The sequence below is a fragment of the Pantherophis guttatus genome, chromosome 18 (assembly GCF_059756535.1).
Source record: "Pantherophis guttatus breed Tessera chromosome 18, ASM5975653v1, whole genome shotgun sequence".
Taxonomy (NCBI): Eukaryota; Metazoa; Chordata; class Lepidosauria; order Squamata; family Colubridae; genus Pantherophis; species Pantherophis guttatus.
This window is the reverse complement of record NC_142080.1, coordinates 13,377,523-13,397,059: the sequence shown is the minus strand read 5'-3', so window position 1 is coordinate 13,397,059 and position 19,537 is coordinate 13,377,523. Positions and strand designations below refer to the sequence as shown.

The window sequence follows — 19,537 nt, the reverse complement described above, 5'->3', positions numbered from 1 at the left end:
CCCAGCGCTGACTTTGAACCAAAACACCGACTTGTACTTTACTTTTGACTGCAAGCTTATCATTGCCAAAGTAAACCCTGATTCTCTGTGCGTTACTGGTGATTATTTCCTATCGCAGTTCTGAATGAACGACAAGCCGAGAACCGGTTAGTCAGAGAAGGAAGGATTAACAGAGAGCAAAGAAAATGATTTTTGTTGGTTATGAGGCTAACCATAGGTCCTATAGGTTCTGGGAAAAAGGAACAACAAAAGTTTTGTGTAGCGCTAGTGCTAAATTCCTAGAACATGAAGGCTGGGACAGGTTAGAAAAAGCAGACTATGGTATTACAGATCTAGATGTTAAGATGGACCATATTCCTGATGATAGTTCATCTGAGATGGATGATAAACCATCTATTAAGGTTGAAGAACAGGAACAGGAATCAGGGTTAGGGGAGGATGAACCCAATATACCTGATGTTAGTCCTGTTATGCCTAGACGATCTTCCAGGGACCGGCATCCACCAGATCGCTATAAAGCCACAGTGGTTTGCCAAGTAGATATCGAACCATCCAGTTATCATGATATAAAATTATATCCAGAAAAGGAGGAAAAAGCCTGGCAAGAGGCAATGGATAGAGAAATTGATTCATTGAAGAGGCTTGGTGTCTATGAAGTTGTAAGAATACCACCAAATGAGAAATTTATAGGCTGTAGGTGGGTCTACAAGATAAAGAAAAGTGTAGATGGGGTAGTAACCCATAAAGCTCGGCTTGTTGCACAAGGGTTCTCACAGACAGATAGAGACTATGATGAGGTTTTTGCTCCAAGTTTACGAGCGAGCACTTTGAGAACGATGCTGGTTTGGGCAGCTAGAAATAAATGCTCTATTACTCATATAGATGTCGAGACAGCTTACTTGAACGCTCCGTTGAGGCATACAATATATATGAAGAAACCTCCTGGTTATGATACACAGGATAGCATTGAGTGTTGGAGGCTACAAAAAAGCCTATATGGTTTAAGGCAATCAGGTTACGAGTGGAACCAATGTATAGTGCAGGAATTACATAACATTGGGTTCTATGAGGGCGTAGCAGATAAATGTCTGTTTAAAAAAGAACAGGATGGATGTGTTTCATTCTTGTTACTCTTTACAGACGACATTGCCATAATTACCAGAACTGACGCTGAGGCTAGAGAGATTATTGGTCAGTTGCAAACAAAATTTAAACTTAGAAATCTAGGACATATACGGCATTATCTAGGACTGGATATCCTGAAAACATCTAGAGGATTTAAAATTTCACAATCTATTAAAATCTGAAAATTGTTGAAAAAATATGGGATGGAATTATGTAAACCTGCCAAGACTCCTATGACACAAGAATTCCAACAGGATAGTTTGCAGAGTCTACAGTTCAGTAAAGAACTGTATCAATCATTAATAGGCAGTTTGTCGTATTTGAGCAACTGGACATAGCCTGATATAGCTTTTAGTGTTAATCAACTAGCACAATATAGTTCAGAGCCTACTGATAGGCATTGGCAAGCTGCAAAACGTATTCTTAGATATCTTAAAAGAACATTACATTTTGCTATGTATTTAGAACCAAATGCCAATATGGTGTTAAAGGCATATGCTGATGCCAGTTTTGCCAGAAAATCTACGTCTGGAATAGCAATCATGTTGGATAACTGCCTAATTGGATGGAGATCAATTCGCCAGAAACACATCAGTTTGTCTACCATGGAAGCGGAGTTTTCTTGTCTATCACTTACATGTACTGAACTGATTTATTATAAACAGTTGATGGAAGATATTGGATTCAAAATGGACTATCCTATTACGGTTTATGAAGATAACCAGGCAGCCATTACAATGGCAACGAATCTTGCTGTAAAGACAAGGACTAAATACACTGATATACGTTATCTGAATGTTCGGCAATGTGTTAAGGATAACATGATTACATTGGAATATTGCGCATCAGAGGACAATATTGCCGATAATTTTACCAAAGCGCAAGGTGCCATTAAACACACCAATTGTTGTGAAAGATTTGGATTAAGAATCTGAAATGTAACTGATACCACTGTACAATGTATGTTTGGACGTGTATTTTTGTTTCTGTATCTATTGTGTATATTGTCCTGCCCAATGGGGAGAATGTTAGGTTCAGCTTGTAGCTTACTCCTAACTTGTTGGTCAGGCAATATATCTGTTTCTTTAAGAAACAACTGAGCCACGTAATCAGGGTTTGCTGAACCCTGTAATTAGGCTACAGTGCATAAATAAGCAGCGCAGAGAAGCGTTCCTTGTTCCTGATTGATCCTGTTCCTGTTGCTTCCTGCGTCTTTCTGCTGATTGGTGTTAGACTGGATTGTTATATGGTACTATATACCGAGAGTTACTAAAGTCTGCTTGCTTTGGTAAGAGACGATACTTACTGGACTGATATTACTGTTTATGACCTTGGACTGTTTTACTTACACCGTGACTGCTTATTATCTTGTATATAAAGTATTTTTCTCACACGAGCTGCACGTTTATCTCCTTCCCTGTGTGTTTCTGCTCTGCTCGTTGCACAAGCAACAAATACTTTTTACGCGCACCTTAACAGAGTCAATGGGGAAGCTGGATTCGCTTAACGACGGTGTGACTAATTTAACAAGTGCAGTGATTCAGTGGCCGGAAAGGTCGTAAAATGAGGCAAAACTCACATAACAAATATCTCACTTAGCCACAGAAATGTTTGGCTCCATTGTGGTCGTAAGTTGAGGACCACCTGGCCGTACTTGACTTACAACCATTCATTTAGTGATGCTTTGAAGTGAAGACAGTAAAAACAGTGGGGATGACCATTTTGAAATATCCCCACGGTCAGAGGATCAAAACTCAAGATGCTTGGCAACTGGCATGTACCTATGAGGATTGAAGTCACCACATCGGGTTGCATGTATTGCATGCAGCAGCCTAGGCACGTAAAAAGAAAACGTTGGTGGGGTTAACAGAGATGGCTAAATCGACTGATTCAGGGAAAAAACGCGCAATTCATTGGTTTCCACTTGGAAGAGTCGCTTTGGGACTTTACGGGATGGTTCCAGGGATTGGGTCTGTCTAATAATAAGAAGGACTAGGGGTAGCCGTTCTTCCTATGTTTTTGTCTCCAGGTCTCACTGGAGGCTTTCAAGAAGAGATTAACAAAGAGATTGGACAGCCACTGGTCTGAAATGGAATCGGGTCTCCTGCTTTAGCAGGGGGTTGGACTAGAAGACCTCTAAGGTCCCTTCCAACTCTATTACTTTATGTTCTAGGACTGTGCAAACAACCATCATCTTGGAAAAAAATCTAAGCAGCCTTGAATCCAGTTAAAACTAGAACGGGAGGCCAGCTGGAAATATTTCCAGAGAAAAAACCATGGCTGTGGGTTTGCCTATACAAGAGAGAGGGATACAGGCCAGGTAGTCCTCAACTTCTAACAGTTCATTTAGTGACCATTCAAAGTTACAATGGCACTGAAAAAAGGAACTTACGACTGCTTTTCACACTTAGAAGCGTTGCCACATCAAGATCAAAATCCGGATGCTTGGCAAACCGACTCGTATTTATGACGCTTACAGTGTCTTGGGGGTCAAAGATCACTTTTTGCGATCTTCGGATGAGCAAAATCCGAACTAACTTAAGTGACTAACTTAACAACGGCAGCCATACCCTTAAGAAAGAGGGCCGGAACTGCCGGAAAAACTGTTGTGCATGGAACCTCTGCTGGTACTGAGAGAGCAAAAACCCAAGAAGACTCCCCCTTGTCAGTTTAGTCTAGTAGTTAAGGCAACAGGCAACAAACCAGGAGCTGGTGAGTTCTAGTCCCGCCTCAGGCATGAAGGCCAGCTGGGTGACTTTGGGAGTTCTAGTTCCTCCTTAGTCACGATGGCCAGCTGGGTGACTTTGGTGCAGTCCCTCTCTCTCAGGGCAACCCACCTCACAGGGCTGAACTATAGAGCTTCCTTTTTTAATTTTTTTTTTTTTTTACCAAGGGGCTGCTTTCTTGGTTAGGTTTCTAGTCCTCATGTCCTCAACAACTTACTGTACTGTACTAAACTGTGACATTATTATACTATGCTATACTTTACTATACTAATTGATATTTATGTTATTAGAGACAGTTTTATCCAAATTAAAAGCATAAAGGAAAATAAAGAAAAATAGCAGATAGTGTCAGATCCCTAAAAGTGATACTGCCATTCAAGTGAAGGAAGGGGGGATGTGGATTCGATTTACTAGCATGGCCTGTGTCATCAGATATTTTACAACCTATATCCTGGCGCCAAGCAAGCCTGAGATTCCTTTTACCTGCAGGAATTTATATGATAGCCATGTGGGTTGTCTCACTTTAAAGGGAAGTGGTGGGAATGCATGTGTGTTCGGGTTCTCAAAGGAAATAGTAAAGAAAACATCTTCACACTTGTGTATTGGCTGAAATCTGCATTCTGACCTAAAGGGAGGGGTCTCTACCACTTTAATCCTACTGCTTTGCCTAAAGGCATTCAGATTGTGCTTTAGCTGGATGGTTTTCACTTCTGCTTAATAAAAGAATCCTTTTGAACAACTACGTTTCAAGAGTTCGTACTTTCTTAAGTTGGAAGGAGAGGCGATCCTTACAGAAAGCACAATCTGCAAAACGGTCAACCCAGAGAAGCAATCTTTGCTCTACTGAGGGGACCTTGCAAACCATGTCTGAACAAAGCAGAGAGCTGGGAGAAACCGGTTGCTGGGGAGAGACAGCAACCGCCACCCAGTCGGATGCCTGCCTCGTGTGACCCATCGGAGAGGATGAGGTAACCCTGGAGAATCCTGAAAAGCCCCGCTGGTCAATTGGCATTGGGAAGAAAGATGGCTGGGATGAGAGAACTAGAGGAGTCACCCTCAACCGTGGCAACCGAAAACCGGGGTGGAAACTGGAACTAGAAGCCCTTACTGGCCAGGGGGGGTTGACCGAAGCACCCCTGAGGGAGGACTATCTAAAGAGGCATATAACCCAATTGGTGATGGAGACTTTGGAAAATCTTAACATCTTAACATCTTAAGTTGGAAGGAGAGGCGATCCTTACAGATAGTGAAAAAAGAAAATAGAAAAAGAAAAGGGAAAGAAAAATGATAAGGAAATGGCTTCTAAACTTATAAATGCATTTATATTTTGCCCCCCTCTACGTCCTAATTTCCTTTTCCCACAAACTGCCATTTCCAATCCTCAAACCCACAAACCAGCAAGGTTTCTAGTCCTCATGGTCAGGGCCGGATTTAGATGAAAAGAGGCCCTAGGCTATTCCACTTATGAGGCCCTTTCACCTATAGCGAAAGTGTAATTTTAATTTTGCTAACAATTTGAATGTAGGCCCCTCTTGATCTTGAGGCCCTAGGCTGAAGCCTAGTTAGCCTATAGGAAAATCCGGCCCTGCTCATGGTTGCATGGAACCTCTGCTGTTCCCGAGAGAGCAAAAACCCAAGAAGAATCCCACTAGTCAGTTGAGTCTAGTGCTTAACGCCTCAGGCAAGAAACCAGGAACCGGTGAGTTCTAGTCCCGCCTTCATCATGATAGTGAGCTGGGTGACTTTGAGAGTTCTAGTCCCGCCTTTGGCATGAAAGCTGGATGGGTGATTTTGGCTAATTACCAGGAGACGGTGAGTTCTAGTCCCCCCTTGGACAAGCAAGCGGACTGGGTGACTTTGGGCCAATGAGCAGGGAATGGTGAGTTTTGGTCCTGCCTTAGGCATGAAAGCCAGCTGGGTGACTTTGGGAGTTCTAGTCCCTCCTTAGTCACGATGGCCAGCTGGGTGACTTTGGTGCAGTCCCTCTCTCTCAGGGCAACCCACCTCACAGGGTTGTTGTGAAGAAAAGAAGAAGTATTAGGGATGCCCACCATCTTGAACTATTTATAAAAATAAGAAATGCAGGGCAAAATAAAGAAATAAACGGTTAGTATACTCTAATCTGGAAGAAAACAGGCCAGCTTGGCTCCTACTTACAACCACGTAGCAGATGTTGGAGTACATGCTATGAAGACTGGTGTACATTTCATAGTCAAACAAGTTGCTGGGAAAGCCCCCCCAGTTCATAAAGGACACGCAGGAGTCGAGGGTCTTCCTGGAGACCTGGCCGAGGGAGGAAAGAGGGAGATCCTGTCACCTAGTTGGGTCAGGAAAGGTCTTCAAGGCAACAACCAAGTTCAGGGAGCACCAAGGACCCCACAACTTCAGGATTGTCCAGAATCTCTTTGCATTCTCCAGAGTGTCCACGTGGTACAACCACGTTGCTCTGAGTGAAGATGGGGGTACAGAGTGGTCTCTGTGAAGGTAGCATGATCAGAGCAGGAGCTCAGGTTAGCCAGACCTTCAACTCACCTCTTTTGTCCGATCATTTGACAGTTGTATGAGGAGGGGAATAAGGCTGTTCAGGATGTTTTCGGCCATATTACTGTTCCGTAACTCCTTCAGTCCTTTCAGGAGCATGCCAAAAATGGTGATGGAGGTATTCCTCAGTTCGATGTCGTCCTACGAAGGAAGAGAGACAGGTTAGTCCCTCCAATAGCAGAATAGCCATGCAGAAGTTTCTTGAAGTTTGCAGGAGAACACACAAGTTCAGAGCACACCTATTCCCAGTTCAATGTCCATGGAGATGGTCAATCATCCAGGTCATGGTTGCCCCAAAGATGGGGAGCCCAACTCCAGTATGCTGCCTGGAGAGTTCTGGGAGTTGAAGTCCTCACCTCTTAAAGTTGCCAAGGTTGAGAAATCCTGATCTAGACCAGTGTTGTTCAATCTTAGCAGCTCCTTCTGGTGTTCTCAGGCCAGCAGAGTTGAAGTCCACACATCTTAAAGTGTCTGAGATCAAGCAACACCAATCTAGATGACCAATCTAGGGCATTTTGCTAGATAGGCTGTGTGGTGTTGTAGATTTTCTAGGCGGACACCTGGTTTGGTGAAGCTGAAGAGAGGGGCAACCTTCCTTCTCTTCCACCTCCTCTGGCAATTCTCCAGCTCTCTAGAAGGGCTCAAGGATCATCTGCAAGCTTACACACTGTTTCAGATCAGCACAACACAGTTGTTGCTGAACTTTCTATGCATTTTTGATAAAATTAGAATTCTGCAGATGGTACCTAGGCCATCTTTATGGGAGAGAGAGAGAGAGAGAAGGTGTGTGTGAGAGAGAGGTGAGAGAGAGAGGAGAGGGAGGGGAGAGGGAGAGAAAGAAGGAGGTAGGGAGACACAGAAGGTGAAAGTGAGGGAGAGGAAAGGTTAGAGGGGAAGAAAGGGAGGGAAGAGTGAAGAGAGGGAGGGTGAGAGAGAGTGGGAGGTGAGAGGGAGGTTGAGGAATTCTCTAAATGGAGTAATTCATTGAGTAATTGAATTCACATCATGATTTCTCTAGCTTGTTTTTTTCTCCCTAACCAGCAGATCTCGTCTGAGCTCTCCATATTTGCTCTTTTGGGAATTTAGTCAGCTTCTCTAAACGTGAGCTCAAGGTGATGTTCAGAGAGGCCAACACCTACCTGACCCGTCCCGATCTAAGAGAGAAGACCATCGGGAAGGTTTTCTTCTCGGAGGTGAGGAGACCTTGGGATGCACCCCAATATTCTGGACAGCCATTTGTCTGATGTTGTAGAGCAGGGGTCCTCCAACATTTTAAACAGGGGGCCGATTCATTTTTTTTGCCTTTCTCCTTCCTAAGCCCCCGTTTAAATTGTTTTAAAGACTTTTAATTTAAAGGAGTACTTTACAAGCCCAGAGCTGCTTTTCCAGGCTGCACTGGCGAGATCACCCCTCAGCTGGCCCTCAGCTGGCCTTACAGCTGGCTCGCAGGGAGATAAGGCAGTTAGGGGTGTGGCAAGGGGCGGGGCTTAATCACACCACTCCGCGGGCTGTATTCTTTGTCTGTGAGCCGTAGTTTGAGGGTGCCTGTTGTAGAGGGTCTGCTGCTTGAGCAGGGGGTTGGACTGGAAGACCTCCAAGGTCTTCTGCTAGTCTGTTAATCGGTGGAATGGCTTCCCTCCAGAAGTTGTTGATGGGGAGGGAGGGAGGGAGGGAGGGAGGAAGGAAGGAAGGAAGGAAGGAAGGAAGCAAGCAAGCAGAGGGAGGGAGGGAGGAAGGAAGGAAGTATGGAAGGATGGAAGGAAGCAGAGGGAGGGAGGGAGGAAGGGAGGAAGAAAGGAAGGAAGCAGAGGGAGGGAGTGTCAAGTATTTGCAAGCCATTGGCACATATATCATACAGACACTAGTGGAGGCAGAAAGTGCCCCCACCCCTATGTGGAGAGGAGGGGCTTACACTGAGTATAAAACCCCCTCTAACCTTTCCACCTTGCTCTCTTTTACGTTTGTTCTCCACGAGACATGATCTTTGATAGGGGTGGTCACACACGCTGTGTGCCCCCTATCCAAATGGATATCAAGACAGCCTTTGTATATAGTTAATATGTTTTGTTATATGAATAAATACATTTATCACATTTATTCATGCATCTGCCTTTGGACTCTTCTATGCTCCTGGGTGTTTCTACGATCCCAATTTCCACAGAATGGTAGCAGAGGGAATGGTAGCAGAACTCCACTCCAGGAGCTGTTGAAAAGGCGAGATGCCCTCCAAAATAACCTGTGAGAGAAGCTCCCCTGTTGTGACCAGAGGCCTTCAACGGAGGAGAACTTCACAGCAGCCCCAGTCTGAATCAACGATGGAAAACATTGAAGGGGGTTTCCATCCTGCTACACCCTGGCAGCCAGAGGCCACCCAGATGCAGCAAGAGATCCCAGGGGCCGAGCCAGGTTGGAGAAGGCTTCTTCAGCACTGACGAAGAGGGGGCAGAAGGACCGGATGAAAGCCTGGACAGGCAAGTGGCTGAGATGTCAGAAGAGGAGTGCCGAGCAGCGCTGGCCTCCCTCCTGAAGACAAGGGCAGCAGCCAGAAAGAGGCCTGAGGAGGCAGCACCAGAGATGCCTGCCATCCCGGTAAGGACTCCCCTGCCTGATCTCTCCAAGATGGCGCCTGCTGCCAGAGAGACTGCCCCCCCACCCAGTTTCCCGCCAAACAAAATGGCTGCCAGGCCACTTCCGGAGGCAACTTCCTCCAAGATGGCTGCTCCCCTGGGCACTTTGCCAGCACCACAGCCCAGGCCTACAACGCCAGCCAGTCAGTTCAGCCTTCCAGCGGCCCAGAGGACCACTCCGAACCCACAAGCCCCTTGCCAGGCCCCGCCTGCCACGGCAAACATCAAAGAGGCCATAGAGGCCCTGGTCGCTGCCCTGGAACTTATGGAGCAACCACCCACCGGCCACCACGAGGCCCCAGACCCAGCTGCCCACTCAAGGAGGGCCCCAAATCCAACCTCCCATCCCCGGAGGAACCCAGATGGACCTGCAGCCTCCCACCCCCCACTGCAGAGGCGCTCACCACTCACTGAATGCTCCACGGAGGCCCAGGCTGAGGCCTCCGCACCTTTCCGGCCCTGCTGGAATGATCCGGAGCTGCAATCCTGCTCCTCTGATGGAGAAGAGGAGATCCAGAGACATTTCCAGGCCTACCCAGCCCATGGACCTCATCTGATGGGCCTCCAGTCTCCAGAAAGATCTCCAGGCCTTCTTCCCACTCCTCCAAGGCTTCCCCGCCACATCGCTGATGTCCGGGCCTACACTGAAGCTCCAGCCAGACCTGACTTCAGAGCTCAGAGAGGGAGATCGGAGCTCCAACAAGAAAAGGCTTTGGAGCATGCTCCATTTCCTGCACGTGCCCAGTTGCTTCAAACTACAGAAGGACTACAAAAAGGAGCCAGACCTAAGCAATCGATCCCAGGCTTAGGGATCCCAATGCCATTCACAACAGGCTTTTTTCAACCATTTGAACAACTCCCCATGCAGTTTAATGGCAATAATTTTGTAACTTTGCCAAATAATTTTGAAAAATTACATTTAAGTGGTCAGAATTTTAAAAAATGGTGTAAAGAGATTCAGATAATTCTCTTAAGAGAAAATACTCTGGACATGATCAAAAGACCACCCCCTTTACCTTGGAGCCCTGAAATTGAGTTCCTGCATAAAAGAGCTTACACAACCCTGTTAAGTTCTATAGACACAGCTCTGTATGCCAGTCTTTCAGATGGCCTCACAGCTCAGGAAGTTTGGACTGCCCTATATAATTTGTTCCATAGTGACAATATGGCTGCAACCAGCAGATTGTCAAGAATTTTCCACAACTATAAACTCAGACCTGGTGTCAAAATGGGGGAACATTTGGCAACGCTTAAAGCCATGAGGGATGAGCTTATACAGAGGGGGGAGCCTGTTTCTGAATCCACTTTAATTAGTGTGATGTTGAACTCCCTAGACAAATCCTGGAGTCCCTTTATTATTTCTCTAGAAGGGGTTTCTAGGGAACAAAGAAATATAGAATACTTTTCTGGCCGCTTTATTGAGGAAGATTTAAGGCGCAGAGATGAGGAACAACAAGAAATGAAGGAGGCATATCACAGGCCTAGGCCTCAGAGGAGGCACCAGGACACAAATGAACGGATTAATACCCTTCCCACCTGCTTTGACTGTGGCATACAAGATCACTTTAAAAGGGAGTGCCCTCGCTCTAGGGCCAACACGGCTGGACTTAAGCACAATAAAAATAAAAGAGGCCGTGGAAGAGGGGGAGGTGGTCATAAAGGATACCAATTCTGTAGTGTCACTAGTGACAATCACACCTCCCAGGTAAAGGATGCTGAGGGGCTGTGGCTTCTTGATTCAGGTGCATCAACGCATATAGCCAACACGAAGCCACGATTTAAGGTTTTACACCCACTCAAGTCCTCAGTAAAAGTTGCCACTGGGGACAAGGCAGAAGTAACTGGGGAAGGCGTGATCAATGTGCCTGGTATAGGAGATGTCACAGGGGCACTGTATGTTCCCTCAATCAAGAACAACCTTTTAAGCATCTTAAAATTGACTGAGGATAAAAATGTAAAACTGGTTTTTGAGAAGGGTGGAAGTTATGTTTTCGAAAATGGGGGTGTTGTTGGCGATATTGTAAAAATCAACAATTTGCCTTATTTTTCCCCAAAAGCAAAGGTCAAAAGGCACAAGAAACCTAACAAGAGGGCTCAGGGAGCTAACACCCAGATAGATCAGAAAGCTTCTATGCCAGCCCCCAGGTTGTCCAAACTCAAGGACCCTGGACCTAAAACCAATGAAGCTTTTAAACCAGCTCCTAGGACATCCAAAGCCATTAAGGCTGAGCCCATTAAGGTCACAACTCCTCAGCCAACCCTGAGGAACTCTAAGGTGACCATTAATCCAGTGCCTACTCTCATTACTGAACAGACCAAGGCTTGTAATGGTAAGATACATAAGGTTGACAAAGTATGCATGGGTAAACCTTTACATTTGGATTGTGCTCATATATTACACTGCAGGCTCGGCCATGCCAGCTTCCCGGTTATTAAGAAAATGCAAGATTTTTCTGATGGGCTTAAGATAAAGAATTGTAATACCTATTTGGAATGTGCCATCTGTAAGGCAGCAAAATCTAAAACTGCTGCTATACCTAAGGTCTCTTCCCGTCGTGCAAGGTACCCTTATCAGCTGGTACACATGGATTTGGTTGGTCCTTTTAGACCCTCCCTTGGTAGGGGGCGTTATTTTTTAACGGTAGTAGATGATTACTCTCGTTATGGCCATGTATTTATTTTAAAGGACAAAACTGAAGTCAACACCTACCTGCCCCATCCTGATCTAAGAGAGAAGACCATCGGGAAGGTTTTCTTCTCAGAGGTGAGGAGACCTTGGGATGCACCCCAATATTCTGGACAGCCATTTGTCTGACGTTGTAGAGCAGGGGTCCTCCAACGTTTTAAACAGGGGGCCGATTCATTTTTTTTTGCCTTTCTCCTTCCTAAGCCCCCGTTTAAATTGTTTTTAAAGACTTTTAATTTAAAGGAGTACTTTACAAGCCCAGAGCTGCTTTTCCAGGCTGCACCGGCGAGATCACCCCTCAGCTGGCCCTCAGCTGGCCTTGCAGCTGGCTCGCTGGGAGATAAGGCAGTTAGGGGCGGGGCAAGGGGCGGGGCTTAATCACACCACCCCGCGGGCCGTATTCTTTGCCCGTGGGCCGTAGTTTGAGGGTGCCTGTTGTAGAGGGTCTGCTGCTTGAGCAGGGGGTCTCCAAGGTCTTCTGCTAGTCTGTTAATCGGTGGAAGGGCTTCCCTCCAGAAGTTGTTGATGGGGAAGGTGGGAGGGAGGGAAAAGAAGGGAGGGAGGGAGGGAGGGAGGAAGGAAGGAAGACTCAATGACCACAATTTCCTTTTACTTTTTGCATTATAGGCAGTTTTGTATTCTTACAACTATCATTTACATTATCTTTTGCCATACTGTAGTCCTCGACATATGACTGTCATAGAACCTCCAGTGGTCACTAAGTGATTTCAGCAGTCCTTAAGCCAATGCCGTGGTCGAATACTTAGGATAAACCAGATCTTTCAGTGATTTCAGCCTAAAAGTTGTCCTCGATATACGACCACAACTGAGCCCCAAATTTCTGTTGCTAAGCGAAAGTTCTTAAGCAAGTTTTGCCTCATTGTTTGACCTTCCTTGCCACAGTTGTTAAGTGAATCACTGCAGTGCAGTTCTTACGGTGGTCAATCTGATGAATTAGTGAATCTGGTTTCCCCATTGACTTGGCCTATCAGACGGTCACAAAAGGGATCACGTAACCTCGAAACACTGCGACCGTCATAAATATGGACCGGCAAGTACCCAAATTTTGATCACATGACCATGAGGATGCTACAATGGTCTGAAAGTCTGAAAAATGGGCATGTCCCTTTTGTCAGTGCCGTTGTGACTTTCAGTGGTCACTAACCGAGGACTGTATTTTCTTTTTCTCTCCCCGTAATGGCTGAAAGTGGCATCTTTAGTCGAGGCTCTCGGGGCAGTTCCCTTCCTTGGCTTGGCTAATGCTCCGTATCTCCACTCTTCTTCCTCAGCTGCTGTATCACCCGGAGGTTGGAGACTTCTTTATGACGCCAGACATTCTCGAGGTTCTCCTGGAATGGATGATTCAGCCGTATCCTCTTATCCAGATCTTTAGCGTGAGAGGACTGGGATATGTTCTTCAGCACCCCCTTCGAGGTAAGAGATGGGGGGCAGGAAGGGAGTGGCTTCCAAGGTAGTAGCAGGTGTGGCCTCACTCTCTGGGAAGTCTTCAAGGCTGGGGAGGACAGAAGAAGGAGAAGAAGACAATCATCAGGAACAGGATGGACTCAGCTAGAGTGGTGTCTCTTCTACAAAGATGGGTGCACCCCTGGAAGATCTGAAGGATCAAGTAGATCCTCTTGGAGAAGATCTCAAAGCAGAACAAGAGGAAACAGATGGGAACTGATGAAGGAGAGAAACAACCTGGAACTAAGGAGAAATTTCCTGACTGTGAGAACAATTCATCCTTGGAACGACTTGCCTCCAGAAGTTGTGGCTGCTCCATCACTGGAGCTTTTCAAGAAGAGACCAGGCAGCCATTTGTCCAGCATAGTCTAGGGTCTTCTGCTTGAGCAGGGGGTTGGACTGGAAGACCTCCAAATTCCTTTTCAACCCTCTTCTTCTATGCTCTGTGGGCTTCTCTTGTGTTTGTCATGATCGCTGCGAGACTCAGAGAACTCCAGTGACCGTGTTTGATTGCTCGTTCCTTTCCCTGCTTCCTCCAGAAGAACATCTCAGGGCCAGTTTTCATGCCGGTCATCAACTGCGCTTGTCACCCAGAGAAGAGTGTAGCGAAGGAAACTCTCCGGACCCTTCATTTCCTCCTTAGGCACCTTGCTGCGGACATCCATGCATTGAGGCGGTCCATCTAATTCCTCTCCTGTTGAAATATTTTCCTGACGAAAGTCAACCAAATCACGACAAACTGGTTTCCCCTCCTCTTTTTTAATTATTTCTGTAAGAAATAAGAAATGAATGAAGGAATCAATAAATACATGAGTGAATGGATGAATAAAGGAACGAATAAACAAAGGAATAGATCGATAAATGAATAAATAAATGACTGGATTAATGAATAGATGAACCGATGGATGGATGAATGATTGGATGGATAGATGGAAGGATGGAAGGATGGATGGATGAATATCAAAGCTGTTCTGGCGAGGAAGCCCACAGATGCCTCTACTTTCAGTGGTGCATTTTGGGGGGTGGGGGCTTATGCCAAATTTTGCTCCAATTTTTTTTTTTTTTTAAATTTCTATACTGCCCTTCTCCCGAAGGACTCAGAGCGGTGAACAGCCACAAGATAAAACACATAAATACAAAAAATTTAAAATGAATTAAAAACGAATTAAATAATTTCAGCCCCCACCAGTTTGCCCACTGCCTCCCACCAACCAGGGCATGCCTGCTCTTGATGAGGAGACCCCCCGAGGCTGACTCTTCCGCTCAGCCCCTTCCCCATTCCCTCAGGCCTGGCCCACCTCTAGATTTAAGGAAAGCAGAGCCGCGGGCTGAGGGCTTACTGCAATGGGCATGGTAGACTTGCTGTTTCTTCTCCCAATGGCTTTGGTGCTGGGGTCTTGATCCTTGATCCCCCTTGAGGAGGGGCTTCATGATCTTCAGGTTAGCATAGGGGTCTGCGGCCAGCGCCTTCCATAACTCTCTGGTGCTTCTGTGCAGGTGGAAAAATGGATTGGGGGAAAAATCAGATTCTTTCCCCATTTTCGAAGAGACGGCCAATCCAGATAGATTAAATCCCCCCCACCAACAGAAGAAAGGATTAGAAAACAGATGGCCAAATGAACCATTTTAATACAAACAGGGTGTGTCTAACTGATGAGGACTTATAAGTCCAAAATAGATCTATCTTAGTCTCCTTAGTCTCCCAATGGGCAGCAGAGTGTTTGCTGGCTGCCAGAAAAAAAAAGCCCAGCATCAGACGCTTGGCCACTGCTTCAGATTTATGACCGTTGCTGTGTCCCAAAGTCAAGCGATCACAGTTTGCGACCTTCTGACAAGGAAAGTCAGTGGGGAAACCAGATTCACTTAACAACCATGTTTCTAACTTGAGAGCTGCAGTGATTCACTTAACAGATGTGACAAGAAAAGTCCTAAAATATCTTTAAAAGGTCATTCCAATATCCTCTTCCCCCTCCCTCTCCCCTCCTTCCCTTCTTCCCTCTTTCCCTCCTCCCTCCCTTAATTCCTTCCTTCCTTCCTTCCTTCCTTCCTTCCTTCCTTCCTTCCTTCCTTCCTTCCTTCCTTCTTTCCTCAACAACTGTTTCTAACTCAACAACTGCAGTGGTTCACTTAACAACCATGGCAAGAAAGTTCGTAAAATGGGGGGAAATCCACTTAACAACTGTCTTGCTTCAGAACAGCAATGTTGGGCTCACTTGTGTCGTAAGTCGAGGACCGCCCATATATTCCTCTGGGTTGGTATCTCCCTGTGAAGGAGCCAGGGTTGCCAACTGATCTGATGGCAGGAAGCTTACGTTGCTCCTGGGCCTTTGCTGCTTCTTCTCTGCAGCAATGAAAGCCTTCCGAAGCACGGAAACCCTGGTCCACTCCCGAAGTTTGCTTTCCAAGGAAGCCCAGGCAGGTAAAACGTTGGCCGTTCCCCTGCCACATCTGCTGAGGAGTTGGCAAGCCACACCGCACCCTCCGTGGCTGAGAGTTCAGTGGGCCGTCCCTCACGGAGGGCCTCTGCGCCACCGGAAGTGCCAGGGACCCCAAAACTGGTCAAGGGGGGGGAGGTTTCCAGGAGCAGCGTGTCTCCAAAATTAACCCAAAGGTGCTTTTCCCAGAATGACCCAGTTGGAAGTTGGAGCAGTGGTGAAATTCAAAAATTTTCCCTACCGGTTCTGTGGGCGTGGCTTGGTGGGCAGTTGACCGGGTGGGCGTGGCTTGGTGGTTATGTGACTGGGTGGGCGTGGCTGCACAACTGACTCACACACAATGCAAAAGCTGCTTGACTTCACACAAAATGGCCCCTGCAACAAACAGGAACCTCACAGAATCACAGAGCTCAAAAAGAAATTATTACACTTTGCACAAAAATAACACAAAAGCTGCACAACTGACTCACACGCAATGCAAAAGTGGCTGAACTTCACACAAAATGGCCCCTGCAACAAGCAGGAACCTCATAGACAATCAGGCACAGCTGATTTCTCACAGCTGATTGGTAGTAAAAAAATGCTAAAAAAAAGTTTTAAAAAAGCCTGGTTCAGCTGATTGTCGTACTTTTTAAAGCATTTTTAAACTATCGGTTTGGGCAAAAGGTAGCAATTATTACTATCGGTTCGGGCTCACCTGCCCAAACTGGTAGCATTTCACCCCTGCCTTGGAGGCCTTCTACTCCAAACCACTTCTTTTTTTTTATTAAAAAGTTTTTTTTAATTTTACACATATTTTCCCTTCCCTCCTCCCCCCTCCTGCCCAACCCTCCCACCCCACCCCCCGACTTCCCAGAGCAAATACAGGCTATAGCATTTAACAAACATATAAAAAAAACATAAGCTAACTATCTATAGATTTATCTCCCTTTTACACTTTAACTCCCCTTGTTCGTATCTGAATATAACTATTTAAACCGATTATTGTTTGAAAATAATGAATCCAACTTCATTCTTGTCCGTTCTTCAATAATACGCAAGTCTTCTTTCTTCCAGCATTGCACAATCAGCACCCAATTACAATTAACCATCACATCTCCAACCCTTACATATATTAACCATTGACAAAATATTTTAACCAATCTTAAATAAACTATATTGTAAAAACCTTATTTCTACTTTTTACCCCATAAACTCATATTAATTCTTCCTGGGAACATGCCTTACTTAATAACTTTGCATAAACTTATTCATCTTATTCTCTACAAATACACTGCTTATAATCAAATAACATCTTCACTATTTGATATCTATAAAAAATATTGTAAAAGACCTTCCCTCAACCCTTGCACCACTTATATTTTCCTTATACCCCACAAGTTTATATTTATTCTTCAACAAAACATTCTTTATAAGCTTATATAAATTTTCAGCAAAGCATTCGGTAAAATTAACTTTAGTGTTAATATACTTCAGGACAAAAGTGACAGTTTGGTCAGTAGCCCATAACAATTCAAACGTAAGATTACTTAATATAACTTTTCAAAACAAATCATGTCCCTAAATAAAAGTCTAGTCATTCATTTTCACTACTACTATCCTCCCCAGGCAAAAAGATTGTAATTTTTCCATCTCGATTTTTTCCTGACTTTTTTGCGAACCTTCTTCTTCAGTCTTATTCCGCCATCTCATCATGTTGAGAAACTGACCGGGACATGTTCAGAAAGTTCAAACAAGGTATGCCGTATATATCGGGAAATTCCAACATTCCAAAATCAAATTCTGATTATTATTTTTTTACAGAACTTGGCTGAGGAAAGACTCGTAAGATTATGCCACCATCTGCTGGAAGAATTTGGAAAGACTTGGCAGAAAATGGAGAACGATAAGAAAGGAAACGGAAAGTGGAGAACGAAAAGAAAGGAAACAGAAAGTGGAGAACGAAAAGAAAGGAAAGCCTTGGGGTAAGGTAGTCCTTGACTTACAACAGTTCATTTAGTGACCATTCAAAGTTACAACGGCACGGAAAAAGTGACTTAGGGCTGTTTTCCACAGCATTTCCCAGGGTCACACAATCCAGATCCAGACACTAGGCCACTGATTCACATTTACGACGGTTGCAGTGTCCCAGGGTGACGTGATCCCCTTTTGCAACCATCTGACCAGCAAAGCCAATTCACTTAACAACCTTGTTGCTGATTTAACAACTGCAGAGATTCACCTAACAATGGTGGCAAGAATGGTTCGTAAAATGGGACAAAACTCACTTAAAAATGTCTCACTTAGCAACAGAAACGCTGGGCTCAATTGTGGTCGTAAGTTGAGGACCAACCATGTTTCAACGGTCATCAGTGTGAAAAAGGGACGTGAAACACTTTATTCAGTGCTATTGTAGCTTTGAACGGACACTAAATGACCGGTTATAAGTTGAGAACTACCTGTCCTGATATTTCTATGCCTTTTTGGTCTGCCTTTCTCCACTTTGGGGCATCTACCATAATTAGACGCTATTCTTTTCTAAAGAAAAGAAGAATTAGGGGCGACATGATAGCAGTTTCCCAGTATTTGAGGGGCTACCCCAAAGAAGACGGGGTCCAATTATTCTCCAAAGCACCAGAAGGCAGGAGAAGAAACCACGGAAACTCATCAAGGAGAGAAGCAACCTGGAATTAAGGAGAAACTTCTTAACAAAGAAGACAATTAACCAGTGGAACAGCCTGCCACCAGAAGTTGTGGGTGCTTTATCAGTGGAGGCTTTTAAGAAGACAAAGTTATCTTAGATTGTGTAAATTCTCCTGCTTGAGCAGGGGTTCGGTTAGAAGACCTCCAAGGTCAGGGGTGAATCTCCTGGTTCGGACCAGATTGCCCGATCCGGTAGCGATGGCGGCGGGTGGTTCGGAGAACCGGTAGCAAAAATCCCTGCATTCCCCCCCCCCACACACCATGCCCAGCTGACCCGCACCATCATCAGAGGCTTTTTTTTTACTTTTAAAAGCATTTTTTCTACAAACTCTTCCGCCGAAAAAATGCTTCCGCCGATCCCAGCTGAGTTGCCCAATTGGCAGAGAGGCTTTTTTTAAAAAAATGCTTTAAAAGCCTCTGACAATCCCAGCTGTGTTGCCTGATCGGCAGAGGCTTTTCAAAGCATTTTTTTGCATTTGCAGAAAAAATGCTTTGAAAAGTTAAAAAAACAAAGTTGGCCATGCCCACCCAGTCACATTACCCCCCCCAAGCCACGCCCAAAGAACCGGTAGTAACAAATTTTACATTTCACCCCTGTCCAAGGTCCCTTCCAGCTCTATTCTATTCTTCTTCTTCTATTTTCAAAACAATTTCCCCTAGGAGACGCACATGAATATATGATTATTGACAATGTCTGTACTGAACAACTCCCTTAATCCATTTAAAAGTCATTAAATCGATCACGGATGCAGGATGACCTGGTTTATGACCGGTCCAACTTACAACCTATGAGGCTGGGCTCATTCAGGGCTGAAAGTTGAAAGGACTGCCAGGAACAGATATGAGGAGGGGACCAGTGCTTGGCCATCTTCTGGCTTAACAAACTAAGTTGAGAAACGTCGCATGCTTTCCAAAGGAGATCAGGGCCCATGGGAAGACGCCTTTGGGATCCAGAGGTTTTCCTGAAGGCTTTTATTCAATGCTCCATCTATGTGGATAATAATGAGCATCTTTTTGGAGGACATTAGATCTCCCCCCACGGAGTGTTCAGCTCTCTGCATCTGCCCTACTCTAGGCGTTCCTATTTCTGTTGGAAGATGACCAAGAGGGAGATGTTCCAGATATCATCGATGGTTGATGGTTGCTACCACCCTTCTCCAATAGCACCTGTGGCTCTGTGACCTTCTCGTGGAACCTTCTCCTCTCTCTGACATTAAATTGTTCTGTCTATCTCCAGGGCCTGTTTCTACA

General features: G+C 45.3%; 1 protein-coding gene and 2 long non-coding RNA genes across 3 annotated transcripts; 1 reads left to right on the top strand and 2 right to left on the bottom strand.

Annotated features, from left to right (window-relative positions):
* Positions 1 to 3,980: 3,980 nt before the first annotated feature.
* LOC148111620 (uncharacterized) lies at positions 3,981 to 9,740 on the bottom strand. Its single transcript, XR_015730388.1, has 3 exons — positions 9,424 to 9,740; positions 6,384 to 6,533; positions 3,981 to 6,134 (listed from the first exon to the last, which is right to left on the bottom strand). It is a non-coding gene; the product is annotated as an uncharacterized LOC148111620 (long non-coding RNA).
* Positions 7,691 to 14,043, top strand: LOC148111619 (uncharacterized). The gene is made up of 3 exons (XM_087880829.1): positions 7,691 to 11,783; positions 12,995 to 13,139; positions 13,709 to 14,043. The coding sequence occupies exons 1-3, from the start codon at positions 8,877 to 8,879 to the stop codon at positions 13,810 to 13,812; spliced, it is 3,156 nt and encodes a 1,051-aa protein (XP_087736955.1). The 5' UTR covers positions 7,691 to 8,876; the 3' UTR covers positions 13,813 to 14,043.
* LOC148111618 (uncharacterized) lies at positions 12,313 to 15,852 on the bottom strand. The gene is made up of 3 exons (XR_015730389.1): positions 15,482 to 15,852; positions 14,510 to 14,658; positions 12,313 to 13,938 (listed from the first exon to the last, which is right to left on the bottom strand). It is a non-coding gene; the product is annotated as an uncharacterized LOC148111618 (long non-coding RNA).
* Between the last annotated feature and the right edge of the window lie 3,685 nt (positions 15,853 to 19,537).